Genomic DNA, 24712 nt, shown 5'->3' with positions numbered 1-24712 from the left:
ACTTATAAGATTACTTATACGAGCAACTGCAGGGCTTTAGAATGAAAATAGAGTGCTTACTTTGAGATTTAGAACAGTTCTAAGGGAAAAAGTGAAGAGCAGACTTTGTGGAGCCGGGAATAGTTTAAACCCGTTTAAGCAGCGCTGCCCGATGCTGCGCTATGCGCAAAATCATGCAAAACAACGCAAATGCGGGTTTTAAAGCAGGGAAACTGAAAGAGATAGGAATTGACCCAAAACGGCCAATAAGCTACTAGTTTCAGGGCTGAGACCACTCCTCTAGGGACAGATAGGCTGCTCAAAGCTCCCCACTCTCACTGGTGAACAGAGAAGCTTCCCCTATCCAAGTAAGGATATGGGCAACACAGGAAACTATACCACAGTCCGGAATTCAGCAAAACCTGAAATCTTGACTAATCTAGTTCAGCAAAGGTGGGAAAAGAGATTTTTTTTTGTTTTTTTCAGGAAACAGCAGAAAAACACACAGAAAACACTGTAAATGCTATAAACAGGCTAGCACACTTTAGTGTGTAGCCTACAACAGTTATACAATACAAAAATGACTTAAATTGATATAAAACAAGTGCAAAAACTGTAAAAAGCAGAAGGCAAATGCAATTTAAACTTTTTAAAGCACAAATCAGTTAGAAATTCGATTTTTAGGCGGGAAAAGGCAGTCGGAGCAAAAAAACCCCAGAAAAAATACTTAAATCTGGAAAAGTCTCTCTTGGGTCTCTCTGTTGCCTGTATCACAATGCAGGACACCACGAGGAGCTGTGCAGAGTTGTATACTGGTGCAAAACTGCGCAAATGCGGGTTTTAAAGCAGGGAAACTGAAAGAGATAGGAATTGACCCAAAACGGCCAATAAGCTACTAGTTTTAGGGCTGAGACCACTCCTCCAGGGACAGATAGGCTGCTCAAAGCTCCCTACTCTCACTGGTGAACAGAGAAGCTTCCTCCTATCCAAGTAAGGATATGAGCAACACAGGAAACTATACCACAGTCCAGAATTCAGCAAAACCTGAAATCTGGACTAATCTAGTTCAGCAAAGGTGGGAAAAGAGAATATTTTTTTTTTTCAGGAAACAGCAGAAAAACACACAGAAAACACTGTAAATGCTATAAACAAACTAGCACACTTTAGTGTGTAGCCTACAACAGTTATACAATACAAAAATGACTTAAATTAATATAAAACAAGTGCAAAAACTGGGAAAAGCAGAAGGCAAATACAATTTAAACATTTTAAAGCACAGATCAGTTAGAAATTCACTTTTTAGGTGGGAAAAGGCAGTCGGAGCAAAAAAACAGAGAAAAAAATACTTAAATCTGGAAAAGTCTCTCTTGGGCCTCTCTGTTGCCTGTATCACTCTGCAGGACACCACGAGGAGCTGTGCAGAGTTGTATACTGACCAAAACCACGCAAATGCGGGTTTTAAAACAGGGAAACTGAAAGAGATAGGAATTGACCCAAAACGGTCAAGAAGCTACTAGTTTCAGGGCTGAGACCACTCCTCCAGGGACAGATAGGCTGCTCAAAGCTCCCCACTCTCACTGGTGAACAGAGAAGCTTCCTTCTATCCAAGTAAGGATATGGGCAACACAGGAAACTATACCACAGTCCGGAATTCAGCAAAACCTGAAATCTGGACTAATCTAGTTCAGCAAAGGTGGGAAAAGAGAATATTTTTTGTTTTTTTTTTGTTTTTTTCAGGAAACAGCAGAAAAACACACAGAAAACACTGTAAATGATATAAACAGGCTAGCGCACTTTAGTGTGTTGCCTACAACAGTTATACAATACAAAAATGACTTAAATTGATATAAAACAAGTGCAAAAATTGTAAAAAGCAGAAGGCAAATGCAATTTAAACTTTTTAAAGCACAGATCAGTTAGAAATTCGCTTTTTAGGTGGGAAAAGGCAGTCGGAGCAAAAAACAGAGAAAAAATACTTAAATCTGGAAAAGTCTCTCTTGGGTCTCTCTGTTGCCTGTATCACTCTGCAGGACACCATGAGGAGCTGTGCGGAGTTGTATACAATAACAAACTTTTTAAATCACAGATTCACTAAAAAAAACTGGCGTTTTAGGAGGAATTAGTTAAGACAGCAAGAAAAGCAGAAAAGTGATAGTTAATCACTCCAAAGTCACTCTGTTGTCTCTCTGCTGCTGTAGACTCTGCAGAACACCTGGAAGGCACTTGCTGAGTGGAATACAAGCGTAAAAATTGTGCAAATGAGGTTTTTACAGCAGGGAAGTGAAAGAGATAGAAATTAGCCCAGAATGGCCAATAAACTACTAACGTCTGGGCTGAAACCACTCCTCCAGGGACAGATAGGCTGCTCAAAGCTCCCCTCTCTCACAGGTGAATAGAGAAACTTCCTTCTATCCAAGTAAGGTAATGGCAACACAGTAACTTGTAACACAGCCCTGGATTCAGCAATAACCTGAAAACTGGACTATACTAGTTCAGAAAGGCGGGAAACAAGTATATACATTTTTTTCAGAAAATAGAGCAGATACAATCAAAATTTGCCCAATAAGGCCAATAAACTACTAACATCTGGGCTGAAACCACTCCTCCAAGGGACAGATAGCCTGCTCAAAGCTCCCCTCTCTCACAGGTGAACAGAGAACCTTCCTTCTATCCAAGTAAGGTATGGCAACACAGAAACTTGTAACACAGCCCTGGATTCAGCAATAGCATGAAAACTGGACTATACTAGTTCAGAAAGGCGAGAAACAAATATATATATATATATATATATATATATATATATATATATATATATTTCCAGAAAATAGAGCAGATACAATCAAAGCAACACTTTACCCAATTAACCAGTTTAAAAGCTTTAAACTGAGCCCTGTTCCAGCAGTCTTCAATCAGACAAGTTCTAACTGCACAGTCCTGCCACTAGGGTACAGAGAAACCTTCTCCAAAAAAGACGGCCTGGATCAGTGCACAAGTTATACAAACAAAGCTAGATCCAGCCGGCCTGAATCTAGTCTATGCTACAGCAAACAAGGCGTACCGATTTCAGAGAGAAACAGTTCAAGTAAGCATGCACAATAAGCCTTTAACCAGAAATTCCCAGCTCAGAAGGGCAGAATCTAGCCACTCTTCCCACAAGAGTGCAGACCACAAACCTTCTTAATGTAAACTAACTGGCCTGAAGCCCAAATTCCTAACCCAGAACTAATGCACTTTTAGAATAACAGACACTGAGCCTTCAATCAGCAGTTCCCAACTTAGAAGGATGTACGCTACCTGTCCTGCCACAACAGTGCAGACCACAAACCTTCTTAATGTAAAACAACTGGTATGAAGCCCAAGTGCTTAAACCAAGGGCCTTAGAATAACAGTTACAATTTAATCAGGCTACTAACAAGCACTAATAAAGGCAGCAGAATAAATTAAATTGAGTACTTTTAAGAAGAGGCAAAAGCACAATAAGGTAACAAAGTAGGAAGAAACACAGATACAGTAAGGCAGATGAAGTGAATTTTTTTTTTTTTTGAGACGGAGGAAACAGAGCAGATTAAGATACTATAGGGGAATGCCCTTCCCAAGTGCTCTCTCTGTACACCGCAGAGGAGATAGGACTGGTAGGAGTATCCAAAATCAAAATATGATCTCACTGTACTCAGTTGAGTGAGCAAATGAGATGGGTCCAGGAGGAGTGTGCAAAAAGAGATTTACAGCAGGGGCGGGCAATTCCAAAGCCATCAAGATTAACACCACAGCTAGAAATAGGGAGGGGTGGGGAACTAACTGCAGAGAGACAGAGACACAATATTTAGTGAATCAAAGACACATAATATTTACTGACTCAAATCTTAAATAAGTGCAGAAAAATATACTTAAATCAGCTTGCTGCAGCTGCAGTTATGAACAAAATGTTCCTGGAAAAAATGTGTGTGTGTGTGTGTGTGTGTGTGTGTGTGTGTGTGTGTGTGTGTGTGTGTGTGTGTGTTGAATGGCAGAAGGTAGAGGTGGAAACAATTAAACAAACAGCTTGACTCACAAATGTACTGCAAGGGTACCATACTTTCAGAGTTGCATACAAAATGAGAGAAAAGGGACCAGCAGAAACTTAAAAGTTAGAAAATGGTTGGACTGGACTGGGAAGGAGGTTTTGGGGAGGTACATTATGGAATGTTGAATTGTTTTGTAAGATTTGTATGTTCTTCCTACATCAGTGTGGGTTTCCTTAAGGCAGTCTGATTTCTTCCCTCCTATCAAAGCACACAGAGCAACATTCTCTTCTTGGTGTGTTCCCTCTGTTATGTGTGGCTCCCCATTCAGTGTCCTACTTTCCCACATCATCAGCTGTCCACCTTCTGTATCTAGGTGTCCATTCACTGTCAGCTCCACCTTTTGTGTGTGTATACTCCTTGTCTATATGCCTATGTCTAGGTATGTTCCATGCATGTCTGTCTCCACTACCAGCCCCTTTTCCTTCTATCCATCCACAGCTATCCCTTGGTACTTTCCACATCTACCCTTCTTGTTGAAAAAGGAAAAAATGGCTCTATTCCACACATGCATGCATGCACAAACAAACACACACACACACACACACACACACACACACACACACACACACACACACACACACACACACACACACACACACACACACATAAATCCATTCCCCATTCCTTTTTTATCTATTTCTGCTTGCTGTTCTCTCATTTTCTACTTTCCATCTGTCCCATTTCCTCACCATTTATATGAAGAGCAGGGCTGCCACCTTGCTGTGCACACCCAGATTAATTTATCTAATAGCTGCTGTGTTAAACTGTGCTGACATTCTTGTTGCTACCTGTTGCTAGCTGCATCGATGTGCCTACAGTTTGCAGGTAGTAGCATGCACTTTCTTGGGCATTAACCTTGATGTGAGTGACATCATCCATGTGCGCTGTTGTAGCACTGCTGCAGACTTATTCTATCACTGGGCTGCTTTTTATGCTGTCATTGTGGAGCTGCTCTATTATAAAGTAGACACTATCCACTGCATGCTACATTTGTAATTAGTTCTTTGGTAGTTTGATCAATTAGCTCCTTGGACTGATGTACACTGCTTATTAACAAGTCCCAGACATTACGTATGATATAAGTAGGGATTACATATTCTTATGGTAAAATCAGATCTGAGATGTCGTGTGAGAAATATATCCCAAACAGGAAGGGGCCCAGCAATGATTACTGTGCTACTCCACTGGTGACTGTCCTCTTGCTGGATATGGATTCCCCCACTCTAACAATGCATGTTCTATATGTGAGCCTTTTGGCTATCCATCTGGTGACATAGAGGATTATGTCCAGGTTTGTCAGTTTATCTATAATACCGAAGTGGAGTATTGTGTCAAATGCCTTGGCCAGATCAAGGTAAGTGGTATGCACTATCTTACCCTCATCCATGGCCTTGGTGACCTCTCAAAGAAGTCCACCAGCTTGAGCAAGCAGGACCTGCCCTTGACAAAGCTGAACTGCATTGGGTCTAGAGTCTGGAGATTTTGTATGTCATTGTTAATCAGGTCCATGGTAATCCTTTCCATAGTCTTGCATATGAGGCTAGTCAGACTTATGAGTCAGTAGTTTCCTGGGTCAGTTGATGGTCACCCTTGTGCAGAGGTATGACTGTTGCTGTCCTCTACTCTACTGGGACAAAGCGTGTCAGGAGACTGTGGTTAAATAGAGATCTGAGTGGGCCTGATAGGTCATGTTTCAGGTTATTTAATATGCACCCTGGGATTCCATCAGGGCCCATTAATGCCATGTTTCTAGCTTTAGACAGTGCAGTGATGACCTTTTCTTTTATGATAACAGGCAAAAAAATAGTGAGGGGGTATTTCAAGGGGTGTGACCAGAGTTGATGAGGGTGTGAAATATGAGCCGAATTTATCGACCAGCAGGTTTGCGATTTCTTCTGGCTGTGTATAGGTAATGCCATCTACAGCCAGCTCAGGCCATTGTTGAGTGTTTCCCTTAAGACTTTGACATAACAAAAGAAATGCGTTGTGGTTATCCTTTGCTTGGTAAGCTACTGTAGTCTCATATTTAGTTTTTGAAGACTTGACTAGTTCCCTGATTTACCTGTTGGAATGAATGAAGGATTTTTTTCTGTGTTGTGCACCCTCTCACTTACTTTTAGACAGGAATTTTGTTCTTCTGTTGTATCGTCTATTTTTGCCAGAGGACTACCGGAGTGACTTGTTTTTCCTGTTAGACCCGAGTTTAGTTCAGTCGGGTATGGCTGTTTCTATGCAGTTGTTTAGGTGGTTGCACAGGGCATTCATGTATACTTCTGCATAGCCTTCCATGTTTTCACAGTTAGGGGGAGCTTTGCATTTACCTATGCTATCACTTAATAGAAGGTAATCTGCCTTGGAAAAATACCTTAGGGTTTTAGGGTTTGATGGGGCTCTACCATTACATTTATTTCAAAGGAGACTGCTTTATGATCTGATCTTATCAATGAGGAATTATGCTGGGGGATGTGCAACTCTCCCCCTGTTTGTGAGCACTATGTCAAGGGTATTTGAGCCCCTAGTGGGAGTGAAGACCAGCTGTTCCAGAGTATTTGCATTGACAAAGTCCATGAATCTCTGAGCTTGTATGTTAGTGGTCATTTATGTTTCTCAGTTTATGGTGGGTTAGTTAAAATTGCCCATGAGTAGTGTGTTGGGATGAATGTTAAGTGATTCTAGTATCATCAGATATGTGGAGTGATTTTCATGGCTCATGGTTGGGCGACCTGTAGCTAACGATGATATGATAAGAGATTTTGCCTCTGGTCAGCTGGACATGGAGTAGCTCAAGCATGTCATCCTGCCTGACCAATCCATAGGTATGATTGTTTTTTATGTAACTGGAAACACCTTCTCCTTATGTATTTTTCAGAGGGGGGTCTAAATAGATTCATAGATTCATAGATTAGTACTAGGCTAAGTGCCCTTGTGAGCCATTTTAAGCCTAGACAATTATCCCTTGTGAGACTCAAACCCTGCACCTTGTGTTTGTAAGGCAAACATCTCAACCATTAGGCCACTCTCCCAACTCTCCCTCAATGTGTGATAGACATTGTAGCCTTGCACTGCTGGGGTGCTTTATGCAGCATTTAACCAAGACTGTAACTGCACAGATGCCAGCATTCTCCAGGGTGAGGAGAGCTTCCAGAGAGCAGAGTTTCTTGTTAAAACTCGTAGCATTGAACAGTACTACCTTCAGCATGGCATTTATGTTGGTTAAAGCCATTGGTTTGGCACTGTCTATAAAGGCACTATAAGGGTGACTAATGCATTGGCCAATATTCGAAAGCCTAGCAGCCAAAGGTGCAGGACAACTCTGGAAAAGCAGCATGGTCTGTCAATCATGTTGTCCCAGGCTGCCAAATACTGAATCCCCGTGGAATAACACCAGAAACTAAGACAATTATTGAAGTCTATCATTTTCTGTTTGTATTATCATTCTTGCTGAGGGTAGAATGCTGCTCAATGTCAGGCTCATACCAGCCTGGGACACGTATTCAGAGAGGTCCATCATGTCTCTATTCATATAGTCCAGGGAGGTACAAATCAGGTCATTCACACCCACATGGACTATTGCTGAGTCATACTGCTACTTGTGGTTGAGTGACCTGAGTGCCTGCGTGATTTGGCAAACCCTGGCCCCTGACAGGCAACTGAGTGTAACCCTCTCTTTATCCAACCTGGTGAGGGGCTGTTCCATGTGCCTCATGATGGAGTCTCTTCTGACCAAGATGTTTAAATCTGTGGTGTTTAGCCTTATGGACCTACTTGTGGAAACACTGTGATGTGTATTTTTATGTGTAGTAGCTGTGTTGACTTGATTTTGTTTACATGTGGTTTCTGAGGGCAGCATACAGGAGGGCTCTGAGGTTTTGATAAGTTACTTGTGAGTATTTCTGCATATGTGGTTGTATGTGTCGAGACCTTATTTAGTTGGGGAAATGGTATTTGTGTTTATGTGTGTGGTGACAACCTGTTTGCCATTTGACTTGTCAGTTTGTAAGTTGTGTGTCTCAATTTTCATGGTGTAACTTCATCTCTCACACACTGTGTATACACGAGACAATTCCTACTTTGTCTCAGGATGCACGTGTCCACCAGGCTGGCCACAGAGATAGCAGGAAAGTGCCTATCCATGGTTTCTGTTTTTTTACTGTGTGTTTGAGAAGAGTGAGGAGATTTAACTGAAATGGGATGATGGCATACGAATGAAGCGTGGGTGTTATAATCAGGGTGAACTGCAGCTATCAAACAAGGAGATGCTGCTCTGCACACAACTCAGATGCTCCTAGAGCGGCAGGGGGACTGGGGAAGTTTGCAGAGATAGTTATTCTAAGGGAAATTTTAACTTGATAGCATTTGCATCTATACAGGGCACTGCTAACCACCGCTGCTCAGAGAGCAGCCTGGTGCAAACACTGGGCTTATATAGAATCAGAAAACAAGTTTTAACAAGATCTACAGACTTATCAGGAAAACACACAATAAGCTTTCAGCCAGCAGCCCCCAGCTCAGATAAGTTTGCTATAGCATACTTCTTACAGACGAATGTAGTCAGAAAACCCTCTTAATGTAAAAATGTTTGTTTTAAAGTTCAAGTGCATAGAAACCACACAGTCTAGAAACTACTGTCCTGTAAAACTAGCGACACCATGTAATTAAACACTATAGTAGCAGCAGGAACAGTTCAGGTCTGAAACTCTACCACAGTGTGAGAAATGTACAATTAATACAAGATTCTTGTGAAATATAGTAAACAGGACTGAGTCATGAATGAAAAAGCCTGAAAAAGGATATGCCTACATCCCCCAGTGATGTAGATATCCCTCAGGAGGGTCTAGAGCAGACAAATGATTGGTACCAGAGCCATGGTCTGAAACTAAATGCAAAAAAATGCATTATCATACCCTTTGGAAAGTCAAGTACCCTTGCAAATTGCAACATCAATAACACAACACTTAGAATACACTCAGAGGTGAGAGATTTAGATACACAGATACATAATAGCCTAACCTTTGATCGGCATGTGTCCACAATGGTGATGAAATCCTTTTATGTAGTAAAGGTATGGCATCCAGATCCAAGGAAATTATAGTCCCACTATACTCGGCCCTCATTAGACCAATAACCAAGTACAATGTGCCATTTGGCATATACTTTACTAGGCACTTACAGCAGCTGCAGTGTCCTGAGAGGTTCCTCACAAAGAAAATACAGGATGTAAACAACATGAACTATGTGGACTGACTAAAAGCCCTGTCCTTTTACTCTGTCTCCTACTGACTATTAAGGGGTGACCTATGCCAGAACTACAAGGCACTCACAAATCCAGCCCTGATGGAGCTGCTACACATCCCAAGCCAAACAAGAGGGTCACCCGATTGAGGGATCTAAACATAGTCATTGAATCAAACCAAACATACTGGAGTGACACATGTGTGTCTCAGAGATTGCTCCTTCTTTGGAACAGGCTTCCTATTCACTTTAAGTACAGACCTTCCCTGGCCCTCTTCAAATGCAATTTGGATCAATGGATGGGGAATCACAAATTCACACCTGGGGTAGTGCCTATGTCCCTTATGGACAGGGAAAAATCTGTGAGACACTCAATGCACAGGTACAAATCAATGCCATCCTCTTGCCCTAGGGGCCATATATTGGGTAAAATCAGGTTGTATTTGCTAGGCGTGTAAGGGCCCTTAAGCCATTAGCCTAGCAATCTTCTATGAACCTATGACCCTATGAACCAAGTTAACAATGATAGATAGATACATAGATATATAGCTAGACAGATAGATAGATAGATAGATAGATAGATAGATAGATAGACAGATAGGCAAAAAGAGTGAAGGAAAGGTTAGTTTGATTTTTATTTGCTGTATTTTGTATTACTTTACTGCCTTTTTATATTTTGAATACTGTGATTTGTTTTCTTTACCTTGTGTTTTACTTGTATTCTGCTTTTAACTGCATATTAAAACTTCAAAAGAGACCACAGCTCTGTCTCTTGTGAGTCAGGCAGAAATTAGAACTGATCAATTAAGGACTCATACATAAGATAGAAGAGGTCACGTAAGGTTTGCAATCGCAACGTTTTAGTTTTTTAGCATACATGGACAGAGGGATTGTTCCCAGAGGGCTACGTATTCTTAAAATGCCCTCATATGGGAACGCATACCCAGAGCTGCTAAAAAAGTGGCAACAGCTGAATATCCAATTAGGCTTGGACTATATGTTGCTCATGAATGAGTATTTTTTATCTATAGAGGAAGACCTGAAGAAAGATATTTGTACCCTTGAAAATGATATATTGGCTATGCCTATCTTTTCAAATATGTCTAACCATTTTCATGACATGGTAGGGAGACTACAAACTTTGGATGCCAGAATGGAAGCAACTAAAAAACGAAAACTTGTTCGTGACATCAATGATTTTGGCAGAGGGAATATCTTCTCTTGGCCCAGGGAGAACGTCCCTATAAATAACAGCAATAGATCCAAAAATGAATACTCGTACGCTCATAAAGTCAAAACAAGAAGTAACCTGGATACTTTGGACGATATTAGCGACGTTAATGCAGTTTCTAATGAACAGAATAAAAGGCATGTAGTACAACCCCCCCATCTGAATCTGCGAATGGTTTGACCCACGTAACGCCAGCCATAGGGGCAGAGACTTCTAATTCCTGTGTAACACCGAAGCGAGTGATCACAATGCCTGGAAATACAAATGATGAGGTGGGGAGGAAATCACAGCAACTAACTTTTAGTTTTGCTTCAAAGCGTTTTTCACTGGAGCGAGCTGAAACCGTGAAAGAACGACTGACGACGCAGAGGAATTCCCCAGTTGTACGCTCAGAGGCATCTAATAAAAGGAAGCTCAACAGCCCTTTAGGCACAGCCAAGATGGGCCGAAAATAATTAAAGGTACGTTGAATTTATCAACGTTCCAGCTACAAGAAGCCCATATATCAGTACTTTCAAAGGGGCTTAACTTTATTCCTTCAGGTGGAAATGACCTGGTGTCTGCACTAACTGACTTGAAAAAATTCACCAGAATGTTAAACTTAAAGTTGTTGTTTGGTCAATCATCTGTAGTAGAAAGAGGCTTTAAGCGCCTCAGTACTTTTATACCTATTGCTGTACCAATAGTGAAGGCTTTTCATGATTTGTGTGAAGTACAAATTAGGCAATTGTATGAGAGTAGTAATAAGAGTAAAAGGAATGAGTACAACTTGACACTGGATGAGTTTAAAGCATTTAAAGATCTGTGCTCCTGTAAAGAAATAATAATTAAACAAGCTGATAAGGGAGGGGTAGTGGTGCTCATGGAACGTGACAAATACTTAGATACTATGTCCTGTTTGCTGGAGGATACTACTGCTTTTAAACGCATCACTGGCATGGATGTAAAAATGTATATCGTATGTTAATATGGTCATCTATGACTTACAGCTGCAGGGTCAGATAGATCTTGATTTATTTAATTATTTAACAGTTCCTTGTCCTGTGACACCCCGCCTATATGGAATACCCAAGATCCATAAGTCAATCATGGATCCACCTATGAGACCCATCGTCTCAGGAGCAGGTTGGGTGACCGAACCCCTGTCAGTTTATTTACATGGTCAGTTACAACCTTTTTGAATAATTGTGATTCAGTTCTACGTGACACATTTGATTTTTACAGAAGTTACGAGTAAGCTATGACACTGAGAAGGAACAAATGATGAATAATGAGTATTATTTGGTAACTCTGGACATTGTCTCTCTTTTCACGGTCATACCGAATGATGATGGGATTGACCTTTTGAGAGATTTTTGACTTCATGTCCAAACCCTGATTATGGTAAAATAGAAACGTGGTGTAGCCTTCTAGATGTGGTTTTAAAGAATAATGTTTTCCTCTTTAATGAACTTACGTACCTTCAGCTCACTGGTGTGGCTATGGGTACTTCCATAGCCAACACCTATGTTAACCTAGTGCTCTACCAGTGGGAAAGTAAGCATATTTTGAGTGATCTAAACCCTTATAGACAACATATTAGATTTTTCCAACGTTTTGTAGACGATTGTTTCCTACTTTGGAAGGGCAGCTTGGATATATTGAATATGTTTTTGGACTATTTGAATAGAGCTTCTTCCTTTCTAAAGTTTAAAATGAGTTGTTCCAAGACTGAAATTGTGTTTTTGGATGTAGAAGTTATATTTAAGGATGGACATATGAATACTAAGTCACATAGAAAGGATGTGTGTGCTGGTAGATACACCCACTTTCATAGCATGCATGCACCACACATCTTTAAAGGTATTGTGAGGTCCCAGTTAGGAAGGTTGAGTAGGCTTAACACTGATGACTGCTGTTTTGAGTTACAATTAAAGGATATGTTAGCGGATTTTTCTGCTAGTGGATATGATAATGTCCTACTCTCTGTGGAGAAAGATAAGGTGATGCAGGAGAGGAAGACTAAGTTTGCTCCTACCTTCCTATCTGACCCACTGGAGTCAGATGCCTTACCTATGAATAGTACGAATGTGCGTGTGGACGTGACTAGATATGTAACTGCATATAGTCTTACAACACCATCCATAAAGCAAATAATATTTAAGAACTGGTTGATACTAATGGCTTCAAATGAACTAAAGGCCTTATTGGGTGATAGACCTTTATTTGCCTATAGGAACATGAGAACTTTAAAAAATTAATTATGTTATAAGGATTTTTCTACCAACATTGTGAAAACGCTTTCCTCTAAGTATGGTACATGTAAATGCCATAATTGTTCATGCTGTGGAGATATTTTTGACACAGGGAGTGACCTTTTTGTTCATCCAGTAACAGGGAAAACTTTTAAATTTTATGTTTCAGCTACTTGTCACACAACACATATAGTGTATTTGGCTACCTGTGTATTATGTAAATCTTTTTATGTAGGCAAAACCACTCGTAGGTTGAAAGAGAGGATTACAGAGCATAAGTCTGAAATTAGAAGATGTGTCGAAACAAATGCTTTATATAAGCATATGTTAGATTGTGGACAAGATCATGTTTTTAAATTCAGGGTTATTGACATTGTTTTCCCCTCCCCAAGAGGTGGTGATATAAATAACTTCTTAGAAATTAAAGAATATGAGTGGATTTTAAGGTTTGCTGGTGACCGTTCTCCTGGTTTGAACAGTATGCTGAGCCTTAAACCAATTTTGGTTAAGCTCAGTAGATTGAATTTATAATTATGTATATTGTTTCTACAATATGAATTTTATAATATGAATTTTATGTGTAACTTTGATTATTAATCATATTAGCAAGCTGAATTTTAAATTATTTAAATTTTTGTTATGTACTATAGAATCATTGCTATCTGTGTTGTTTTAACTTTGTCACGTAAGGTTAATCATTTGTGAACTGAGGGTTGGAGCTAGGAACTAAACCTCCTATTTAAGGGGTAAAATAAAACATTTCAGAGCTTTACTAGAAAGGCTCACCCAGACTCTGCTACACTTTGCTGTGAAGGAAATGTTGGTTTGCTTTTTATTTGTTGTATTTTGTATTACTTTATTGCCTTTTTATATTTTGAATACTGTGATTTGTTTTCTTTACATTGTGTTTTACTTGTATTCTGCTTTTAACTGCATATTAAAACTTCAAAAGAGACCACAGCTCTGTCTTTTGTGAGTCAGGCAGAATTTTTTCCCCACTCACCCACCCACTTACTATCATGTTCTTAAATAATGTTCTTAATAGGGTTTTCTGACTACATTCTTCTGTAAGGCAAGGGAAAACAGTTCCTGTACTTTACAAAAAAAGCTCCAAACCAGGCATGTCCAAGGGTCAGCTTCTGGTGATTTCTCCTGTCCATCTGGTGAATCTGGGCATACTGGGGCAATGCAGCAATTGCCTCATGTACAAAGACAACCCTCTCCTCCTACCAGCCAACACTACAACCTGTGAGAGATGCACTTACATAGCCAAACTGGAAGCAAAGCTCTCTCCACCCAAGATTGTGCTAGACAGTCAAGAGGAGAAGGTTAACACCTGCACTACACCTCAAGCAACACATAGCCCTTCTAAACCCATACCACCAACACCCACACATAGCAACATTAAATCCACATATGCGGAGGTCCTTAACTGTAACCTGCCCAAGCAACAAGGACCTCCGAAGCCAAAATGCAAACAAACACCAATCACAACCAAAATGTCACATAGCTCACAACACCAGTTTGCCACCCAGCAACAGCCCCTAAGGCAAGTCAACGTACCAAACACTTTAGTCATAGCTGACTCTATAGTCAGACACACTGATGTTCCTCTCACCATGCTGAACAAGGAGAAAATTACAGTCAGATGCCTGTAGGGTGCCAGGATCCACCACATAATGCATGCACTCAAGTTACGCCACAACAAGTACAAATATGACTCTGTCATTGTCCATGTTGGAGTGAATGACTAAAGAAGTACCTCCCAGGACTATATGAAAAGAGACATGGAAGAGCTCTCAGATCATGTGGCCCAGGCAGGTATGACACTAGCCCTGAGTTGCATCCTGCCTTCACCCAGAATTATATCACAATATAAGGACAAAATGATTGACTTCAATAATTGGCTAAGCTTCTGGTGTCATTCAAAGGGGATCCAGTATCTGTCTGCCTGGGATGACATGATCAACAGACCACAATGCTTTGCCAGAGATGGTCTGCACCTGTCGCCCCTGGGATTCAGGTTACTGGCTAAGGCTCTTGCCACCCCATATAGTGCCTTTTTTAGGCAAACTTCAAAGGACAAAACCACCACAGTAACAGGTACAAGCATGCAAATTCTGAAGGTAATGCTACTCAATGCTAGAAGTCTAAACCTCAAAATGCACTCTCTTGAGGCACTCCTAAAAATGGAGAACATCGATATCTGTGCAGTAACTGAGACCTGGTTCAAGGCTCCAGAGAGCACCCCTGCAATACCAGGCTACAACTCTTACCACACTTTTCGGCCACCAAACCAGGACTGAAACACTAAAGGTAGAGGAGTGTCCATATTTGTCAGGAATATTCACACCACCAGGCTAGTTGCCCAACACAATGTGTCTGAAATTCACCAGGAGCAACTAACACTAGGTAAGACTGCAATCCAAATTGTAGCTTGCTACAGAACCCCCACAATGCCACAAGATTCTCACTACACCTTTCTAAACATACTGGAAAATATTAAGATACAACCAAACACCCTAATACTGGGTGATTTCAACTACCCTGCCATTAACTGGGAAAACTACTAGTGTACCAGCACCTTTGCCCAACGGTTCTTGGAATTCATAAATTCCAATGCCCCGGATCAACTAATCCATAGTCTCACCAGGGGCTCCAATATCCTAGACCTGGTCATTGCCAACATGGGAAATCGGTGCTCCACACCTATGGCCACCCACTCATTGGTCAGGTTTGACCATAAACTAATCACCCTTAACATCCACATCCCACCCCCACCCCCCAGTAAGGAAACCTCTATAAAAAACTTCTCCAAAGCTAACTTCATGCTACTCAAGTCAGAAGTGACAAACGTCATGACACCCATGCAAACGGGAACTGAAAGTTTGACTGCTGAATCCTACACTAAGGCACTGTACGAGCACATCCACTCATGCATGAATTGTGCTATCCCAAATAGAACCAAGATGCTCTCCTCCAAAAAAAGGAAGCAAATCTGGCGGTCCCCTGCCATAAACAAACTTTACAACAAAAGGAAGAAACTGTTGCAGAAAAGAGGAAAATCTCAGGATGCAAAAACCTCCCTTACCAGCCTCAGTAAGAAGCTGAGATCCTTCATAAAATCCTCCAAAGCTAGTTACGAAAATAAAATTTCCAAAGATTGCAAAGACAACCACAAAGCATTCTATAACTATGTCAAGAATCTAAATGGCAATGCTCAGATCTGCTCTGAGCTACAACAGAATGGCATTAAATATACTTATCCCAAGCATATTGCCAATATCCTAGCAGGTCAATTCAGTGCCAATGTGACCCCCCTCTCACCCCCTAAATGGTCCATCTCAATACCGGAAGATTGCCAAATTCTGGTAATAACGGCCACACAGGTAAAAAACGCACTCTCCAAAGCTAAGAATACAGCATCGATGAGACCAGATGACATCCCGGGCTGTGTACTACATGAATTATAAAATAAACTGGCACCTCACCTAAGTGTCATGTTTAATCATAGTCTCACCTCAGGCTTCTTGCCCACTGAGTGGTGCACATCTACAGTTATCCCACTCCACAAGGGGGGATCCACCTTGAATCCAACTACCGCCCCATCAGTCTGACGAGCCTGATCTGCAAGGCCATGGAACGTATTATCATAGAACTTATAAACAAAGATATTGGCAAACTTCAAACACTGGACCTCACCCAGTTTGGATTTGTGAAGTCCGATCTTGTCTCCTGAAGCTGATTGACTTCTTCGAATCAGTCTCTAGAGCCATGGGCAAGGGTAACGCGGTCCACACAGCCTATCTGGACTTCACCAAGGTCTTTGACACCATCCCCCACTCTGGAATCATAGATAGACTTAATAAGCTGGGCATTAATCCCTATGTCACTTGATGGGTTGCCAACTGGCTTACTGACAGAACCCAGACTGTAAAAGTAGCCGACTCCAAATCCAACTCCAGATATGTGACAAGTGGAGTACCTCAGGGTTCAGTCCTGGGACCGTTCTTGTTTGACATCTACTTCTCTGAAGTACAGACCAACACTAAGGGACTCTGGTTAACAAAGTTTGCAGATGACTGCAAACTGGGAGCCATTATTGAATCCCCAAATGATGTGGATACTCTACAAAAGGGCCTTACAGAAACAGATGCTTGGTGCCAGATACATGAACTCAAGCTCAATGCCAAGAAATGTATAGTTATCCCCTTTGGGAAAAAACATGTACCCATGAATTACCACATAGGTGGCAGTACACTAAACACCGAAAATGTGATAAGAGACTTAGGGACACAGGTGGACAATGGTCTCACCTTCGATAACCACATCATCACAACAGTCAGGAAATCCTTCTGTGTGGCACACCTCATCACTAAGGGCTTTTCATCCAGAAAAAAGGAGGTCACTGTCCCACTGTACTCATCCCTCATTAGACCCATTATAGAATACAATGCCCTGTTTGGCATATACCTCTCAAGACATCTGCAACAACTGGAAAGGCTGCTGAAATACCTCACTAAAAGAATCACAGGCCTAAAGCAGATGCCCTATGCTGACCGCCTTAAAAAACTCCAGCTTTACTCTGTCACATATCATCTACTCAGAGGTGATCTCTGTGTAACATACAAGGCCATGTCAAACCCAGAGCTGTTGGACATGCTACACCTAAAGAAATCCCAATCCCTCAGAGTCACACGCTCCAGGGATCTAAACCTTGTCATCACAATAAACAAAACATGCTGGAGGGATAGGTTCCTGACCCAGAGACTCCCCAGGCTTTGGAACAGACTGCCCATACAAGTCAAGCAGAGCGCATCTTTGGCCCTCTTCAAAAGGAACCTTGACGATTGGATGGGAGAAAGGAAATTCACCCCGGGATCACTTCAGTTGCCCTGCTAGACAGGGGTCCAGGGAAGTAAATAGTATGGGAAGAAATAGCCAGGGAATTGTTATGGCCAGGCTTGTATAGGCCTTGGGCTGATAGCCTAGTACCAACCTATAAATCTATGAACCTATAATTAGATAACTAGACTATAGACAGAATATAGACAGGTAGACAGATTACATATATAGAAAAAATATATACTAGTTGTTTACTGTTAGTTTTATACTTGTTATTACTTCTTTTGTAACACCTTCTGAAACCATGTAATACTCATTGGAGCTTTTCTCCCCGGGCCTCTACTGAAAATGGACATATATCCAGATAGACTAGCCCAGTCAACATATGTAAAATAAAATAAAATAAATAAATAAAATAAATAGAGGTAGGTAGTTAGAGCGATAGATAGATAGATAGATAGATAGATAGATAGATAGATAGATAGATAGATAGACAGACAATAGATGGATAGACTGATAGGTAGACAGGCAGGTACATAGGTGGGTAGGTAGAAAGTTAGATAATGGATTGATGATAAACGTTTATATGGGGTAAATGTAAATGATGCTGGGTGTACAAAAAATGTTGACACTATCATTACTGTTGCCCAATAGGACTTCTGACAAGGTGAAAACAGGATGAATAGCCAACAGTGGTTTTAATTATTGTTGTACAGCAACTCTCTGTCAATCTCTCTGGCAGTTAGCACAACGGACTAAAGCTCTGATCTGTTAATGAGCTGCTTCCTGTGCCCAGGGTACAGTGTTTGATTCCTGCCACCTTCATTTGCCTAACTAGTAATTCTGAGCAAATGACTTAACCAGAGAGTGTTCCTGTATTGGCCCTGAAAAGGGACAGTGTGCCTGGTGAGCTTCCCCATCAACATGTGCCTGGTGAGCTTCCCTATCAACAAATAAGTAATAAGAAAAATCATCTGCTATAATAGGAAGAACCCTACCCACATGTACTTTGGACGTGTTTTTGATCCCAATGGTTGTATTTGGATGAGCACATGTTGATTGAATGGATGGATGTTCATACTTCTTTCTAGGTTATTGACTCTAATCTGTGTACTGCAGACATGACTCTAATCTGTGTACTGCAGGCATGAGTCTAATCTGTGTACTGCAGACATGACTCTAATCTGTGTACTGCAGACATGACTCTAATCTGTGTACTGCAGGCATGACTCTAATCTGTGTACTGCAGACATGACTGTAATCTGTGTACTGCAGGCATGAGTCTAATCTGTGTACTGCAGACATGACTCTAATCTGTGTACTGCAGACATGACTCTAATATGTGTACTGCAGGCATGACTCTAATCTGTGTACTGCAGACATGACTGTAATCTGTGTACTGCAGGCATGAGTCTAATCTGTGTACTGCAGGCATGACTCTAATCTGTGTACTGCAGACATAACTCTAATCTGTGTACTGCAGGCATGACTCTAATCTGTGTACTGCAGACATGACTGTAATCTGTGTACTGCAGGCATGACTCTAATCTGTGTACTGCAGACATGACTCTAATCTGTGTACTGCAGACATGACTGTAATCTGTGTACTGCAGGCATGACTCTAATCTGTGTACTGCAGACATGACTGTAATCTGTGTACTGCAGACATGACTCTAATCTGTGTACTGCAGGCATGACTCTAATCTGTGTACTGCAGACATGACTCTTATCTGTGTACTGCAGGCATGACTCTAATCTCTGTACTGCAGACATGACTGTAATCTGTGTACTGCAGGCATGACTCTAATCTGTGTACTGCAGACATGACTGTAATCTGTGTACTGCAGACATGACTCTAATCTGTGTACTGCAGGCATGACTCTAATCTGTGTACTGCAGACATGACTGTAATCTGTGTACTGCAGGCATAACTCTAATCTGTGTACTGCAGACATGACTCTAATCTGTGTACTGGTGACATGACTCTAATCTGTGTACTGCAGACATGATCCAAGTATTTTAGAATATTTTATCAACAATCAGACAATAAAAACAGTCAAACTTACTATAAAATGCATCAGAACATAGGTTCATATGTATGTACTAGGCTTATGGCCCTGGGGCCTTTACAAGCCTAGCCCATAGAATTACCCTGGGATTGTGCCACTCGACCATAGTTTCCAGGGCCTCTGTCGAGTAGAGCCACTGGAGGGATCCCGGGGTGAATTTTCTATTTCCCATCCACTCATCAAGATTTCTCTTGAAGAGGGCTAGTGAGGTGCTCTGTTTGACATGTATGGGAAGTCTGTTCCATAGCATGGGCAATCTGTGGGTTATGAACCTGTCCCTGCAGCATGTTCTGCTGATTGTGGTAATGAGGTTGAGGTGTGTGGAGGGATTGGGATTTCTGTAGCTGTAGCATTTCTAACAGAGCTGGGACAGATATGGCATTGTAACTCAATCAGAGGTCACTAAGTATAATACACAAGTATTTTGTATAAATTTGATGACTGCAATATTGATCAAACCCTGTATAAAGTAGGTGGCCCTTCCTACTTGTACAGCTGATAAGAGGTGTAGTCTTACCTTTGTGAAAACAAGTACACATATACTTAGTTTGAATATGCTTATTACAGTATTAGTGAAATTTACACTGGTGGGTTGTTGTTGTGTCTTTCGGCTTTTCCCGGTTAGGGGTCGCCACAGCAGAACTCCGAACCGCTAATGATTGGCAGTAGCTTTTTACGTGCCGAGTTGCCAGCTCTGACACACAACCTTCAATGAAGGTACGCCGATTCACGCATGTAATGATGTTAATTATTGTACTGCTTTAGTACATCTTAACTGGATTTATTGATACAATAACTTGCAAATTATCCAGTTCAAGCTACTTATAAAATTCCTCAAATGGGAACATGTAAATATTTAGCAAATGTATTAACTATGTTCTGTTGTATAACTTAAGCTTGGCCAGCTGATATTATCTTGTTTTAGTAGAACCTGAAATGGATGTGTATTGAACCCTTTTATATGAACTCAAGGGTAATCTACAGAGTAATGTTTTTTAATAGTTTTCCTCAAATTATATTAATCTTTTGTTAGAAAGAGGTATATGAAAATGTATGTATGGGGTATGATTTGTATTTAATATTGGTATGCTGACATGCTGATTTTCTATTTAATTAGTTTATTCATTCAATTAAGGTAGTACAGATTTACGATCTGCAGTTCATTACTAAATATTATTTAGATATATACATCAAGCAATGATATTATACTGCTTAAAAATTAGTCAGTGTGTGTGTGTGTGTGTGTGTGTGTGTGTGTGTGTGTGTGTGTGTGTGTGTGTGTGAGCGTGTGTGTGTGTGTGTGTGTGTGTGTGTGTGTGTGTGTGTGTGTGTGTGTGTGTGAGCGTGTGTGCGTGTGAGCGTGTGAGCATGTGTGTGTGTGTGTGTGTGTGTGTGTGTGTGTGTGTGTGTGTGTGTGTGTGTGTCCAGAAAGCATCCTTTTCAGTGAACAAAATGCTCCATTAGACAAAAAGGTAAGTAATCAGTAGTGATCTCTTTTTCAACCTTTTTATTGAATTCTCATAGAAATCAATGTAATTTCTGTTTTTTTAAGGGCCATATTAAATAAAGCCAACACTAAGTGTATACAATATGTATTCAATAAAATTCTTATCACATTTTTGTACTTTCTAGTCACTCAGAAAGATTACACTAAGTATAGTCTACACTTTGTGGTACCCTTTATGAATCTCTGTCAATATTTAAAGCTGCATGAATATCAGTTGGAAAACTAAAATTGGAGGAAGAAGGTGTGCGTTATGTCTGTGTTGTCTGTTCACACACAACAGTGTGCACTTAGTGTAGGCTTTATTGAATCCTGGGGTAACTTTTTTTTTTGCTATGTCTGTTGCACCTTTGACTTCCTTGCCCTAACTAGGAGACAGTCTGGGGTAGTTTATACGTAGACTTGCTGGAAATAAATAGACTGCTACAAGTGTTGAAGGCAGTTTTGTAGATTTCTATGATGTCTCAGCAAATGCAGTAACATTGTTAAATAATTAGAATAACAACTTAGTTCATAGTTCAGTCATTAAATTTATTAACAGACTGTTAATGAACGGTGCACTAATTAGAATCTTACCCAATAGAAAGCTGTCTTCATCCTCGTATTTGTCGTCATGATCTAACAAAAATGAAATGAAAAAATTGGATAATTAAGACAGTTGTGATCTGACCACTGCATCGTAGCTGTATGCTAGATCATGAAGCTGCATTCAGTTAACGACTGTATCTTTTCTTTGAATTAATATCAGTTGTTAACCTTGAGATGTAAATGCCTTATAATACCCACTTGCATTTCTTATGCCTTTTAATTCTTTATAGACAAATTATAGAATAATAAACAAAGCTATAAGAAGGGACCATGTAAGCTGAACTTTATTAATTGTATATTGGGCACCAGTGTGGTTACATTTTGTACTATGACCTGGTTTACCATTCTTGATGCTTACAAATGCCCTTACTGTGACTATCAAAGTTTAAATATATTGCAGTATCCTCTAACTATTTCACAATGCAGTATTATTCTAGCAGGTTAAATACTATTTCAGAATCCACTGCGCTTTTTATGCATGCAGTGAGCTTGTCATAAAGTGAGACATTGGTACAGTTTTTGATTCCTCTTTAAATGTCACAGCTCTGCCACTGAGTGCAATGCTTCTGAAATTTCAGTTTGACTCTTCTTTAAAATATTTTCTGGATTATGACAATAAAGAGTCTTCTCTGTTTGCTAATTGTAGCTTGTGGTACAGACATACTGAATGCTTCTAATCATTTGGAATATGTAGCCACCACTATCAAGAACACAGCATTCATGACAAGGCCTGCAAAATCAATATGCAGTCTTGTCCAATATTTCTGTATAAATTCCCATAGATATAATAAAACTTGCATTTGGCATTTTTGTTCTGTTTCTGATTAATTCCTTATATGTGTACTTTATTTTGTCAACTACTACTGGCAAATATACCGATGTATATACCATGACCTTCAATTCCTATGTTTCAACATGCAGACACTGAAAATAAGGACAAAGGCTCTTAAAAATAGGAACATCCAGTTAAAAAAATCTGGATATCTAATCAGCATGCAATTTGAATACCAAAATAGCACATAACTCTTCCTGCTTCTTGTAGGAATATGGGATACTATCCAGAAACCTGTTTAAAAACAGAGTTAAAATGTTGGAAAAATAGAAGCACATTATCAAAGAGATGGTCTCAAATCTGTAGACATTCATGAACTGTATTGCAAAATTCTGCCAAACGAGGTTACTTATTTTTGCTTCAGAAAATGGAATTTGTAAGATGTGTCTTCTTTAAATTATTTTTGTCACTAATATGTTGGACATGTAGTATGGTATTCTGTGTACTAGACAACTTCAAAAATTACATTTGATGTGGGGGATTCACAAAATCGTGTGAAAGGTAAATCAAGCCTGAAAATCGGGATATAACTCCAAAAAATAGGGAGGTCTTGAGCATGGGTAATTCAGGCCTGAAAATAGAAATGTTCCTCCAAAATAGGGACATTTGAGAGGTCTGCTTCAATTTTACAACATCACATAGCCAACATGCTGTTTCTATAACACTGACGACCTTAGTTTCCATTAAATAAACCCTCTTGCTCCCCATAAGAAAACCTTCTTTCTCTATACAAAGTTGAAATCTTATTTTGTGATATATCCACACTAGAGGGCAGCTTACCATTTCAAATCTAAATACTCTGAGATGTTCCTTATCACTCACGACTACCTATACGTACTGCTGCTCATCATCATCATCATCATCAACCCCTTTTTCCCATTTTTCTACATGGGGATGGGGTATCATGTTAACTGTCACCAGCTCTCTCAACTCGATTCAATGCCACAGTCCTTCCTTATTTGACACTCATGCCTGACTGTCACAGATCTTCTCTCACACAATCCATCCACCTCTTTGCTGGATGCCCTCTTTTCCTCACCTTCTTCCCGTCTGTCCCAAATCTTCTTCACCAGGTTGTATTCTGCTTTCCTGCACATGTGCCCAAACCACCGTAATCTGTTCTCTTTTCTGCAATTGGACCTACTTTGGCTTCTGCTCTTATGTTGTCATTTCTTCATCTGTCCCACAGTGTGCATCCTACTACCTGTGTCAGACACTTCATTTCAATCACCTCTAACTTCCTCATCTGCTCTGCCTTTACTGCCCAGGTTTCTGTTCCATACAGTAGTACTGGTCACACCACTGTCTTGTACACCTTAATTTTCAGCTTCTTTGCCATTGTTCTGCCATTCACTACACCTGAGACTCTCTGTCAGGTGGCTGCAGCCCCTCTGATTCTAACTTTGTCCTCTTCACTCAGACTTCCCTCCTCCTCAACCACCCCTCCCAGATACCTGAAGCTATTAACCTGTTCCACTATCTGCCTTTCTATCTAAATTCTCAGTTTCTTATGACTCCCCAACCTGCTGCCATTATCACCATCTTATCTGTGCATAGTTTCATCCCATGTGCCTTCAGTTTTGCATTCCATTCCCCTATCCTTTGCTGAAGTTCTAGCTCAGAGTCTGCCTGTACTGCCACATCATCTGCATACAGCAACTTTCTTGATCTTTCCCCCTCAGGCCTGTTTCCTAATGTGGTCCATCACCAGTATGAACAGCAAATGGGCTCAGAGCTGAACCCTGGTGCACACCCACTCCTACTGGGAACCCCTCTTTGAGACCAAACACTGTTTTACTTGAGTCATTGGGTCCTTGTACATAGGCTAATTTTACCAATGTTTCTTAGACTTCAAACCACCACAGAACTGCCCGAATCATCTTTCTTGGGACCTTGTCATATGCCTTCTCCATGTCTAGGAATGCCCAGTTGGACTATTTCCTCATTTCTAGCTTCTTCTCAACTATCTGTCTCACTGTAAACATCAGGTCAGCTGTGTTGCATCCTGATATGAATCCGAACTGCTCATTTCCCACCTTACTTTCTACTACTCTGCATATCCATTTATCAGTCACCCTCTCCAGAACTTTCATGCAATGTGACAGGAGTTTGATGCTTCTGGATGTCCCCTTTG

General features: G+C 40.6%; 1 protein-coding gene across 3 annotated transcripts in view; it reads right to left on the bottom strand.

Annotated features, from left to right (window-relative positions):
• Nucleotides 1–24712, bottom strand: part of LOC122798611 (GATA zinc finger domain-containing protein 4-like) — a 403508-nt gene that overhangs the window by 216253 nt on the left and 162543 nt on the right. For all 3 annotated transcript variants that reach the window (XM_044067689.1, XM_044067690.1, XM_044067691.1), the window contains exon 3: nt 21735–21776. In XM_044067689.1, coding sequence (XP_043923624.1) covers nt 21735–21776 — 42 coding nt within the window. The remainder of the gene's footprint in view (nt 1–21734; nt 21777–24712) is intronic.

This window comes from Protopterus annectens, chromosome 3.part1, assembly GCF_019279795.1.
Source record: "Protopterus annectens isolate FY-2018-M chromosome 3.part1, PAN1.0, whole genome shotgun sequence".
Taxonomy (NCBI): domain Eukaryota; kingdom Metazoa; phylum Chordata; order Ceratodontiformes; family Protopteridae; genus Protopterus; species Protopterus annectens.
This window is presented reverse-complemented; position numbering and strand designations above follow the sequence as displayed.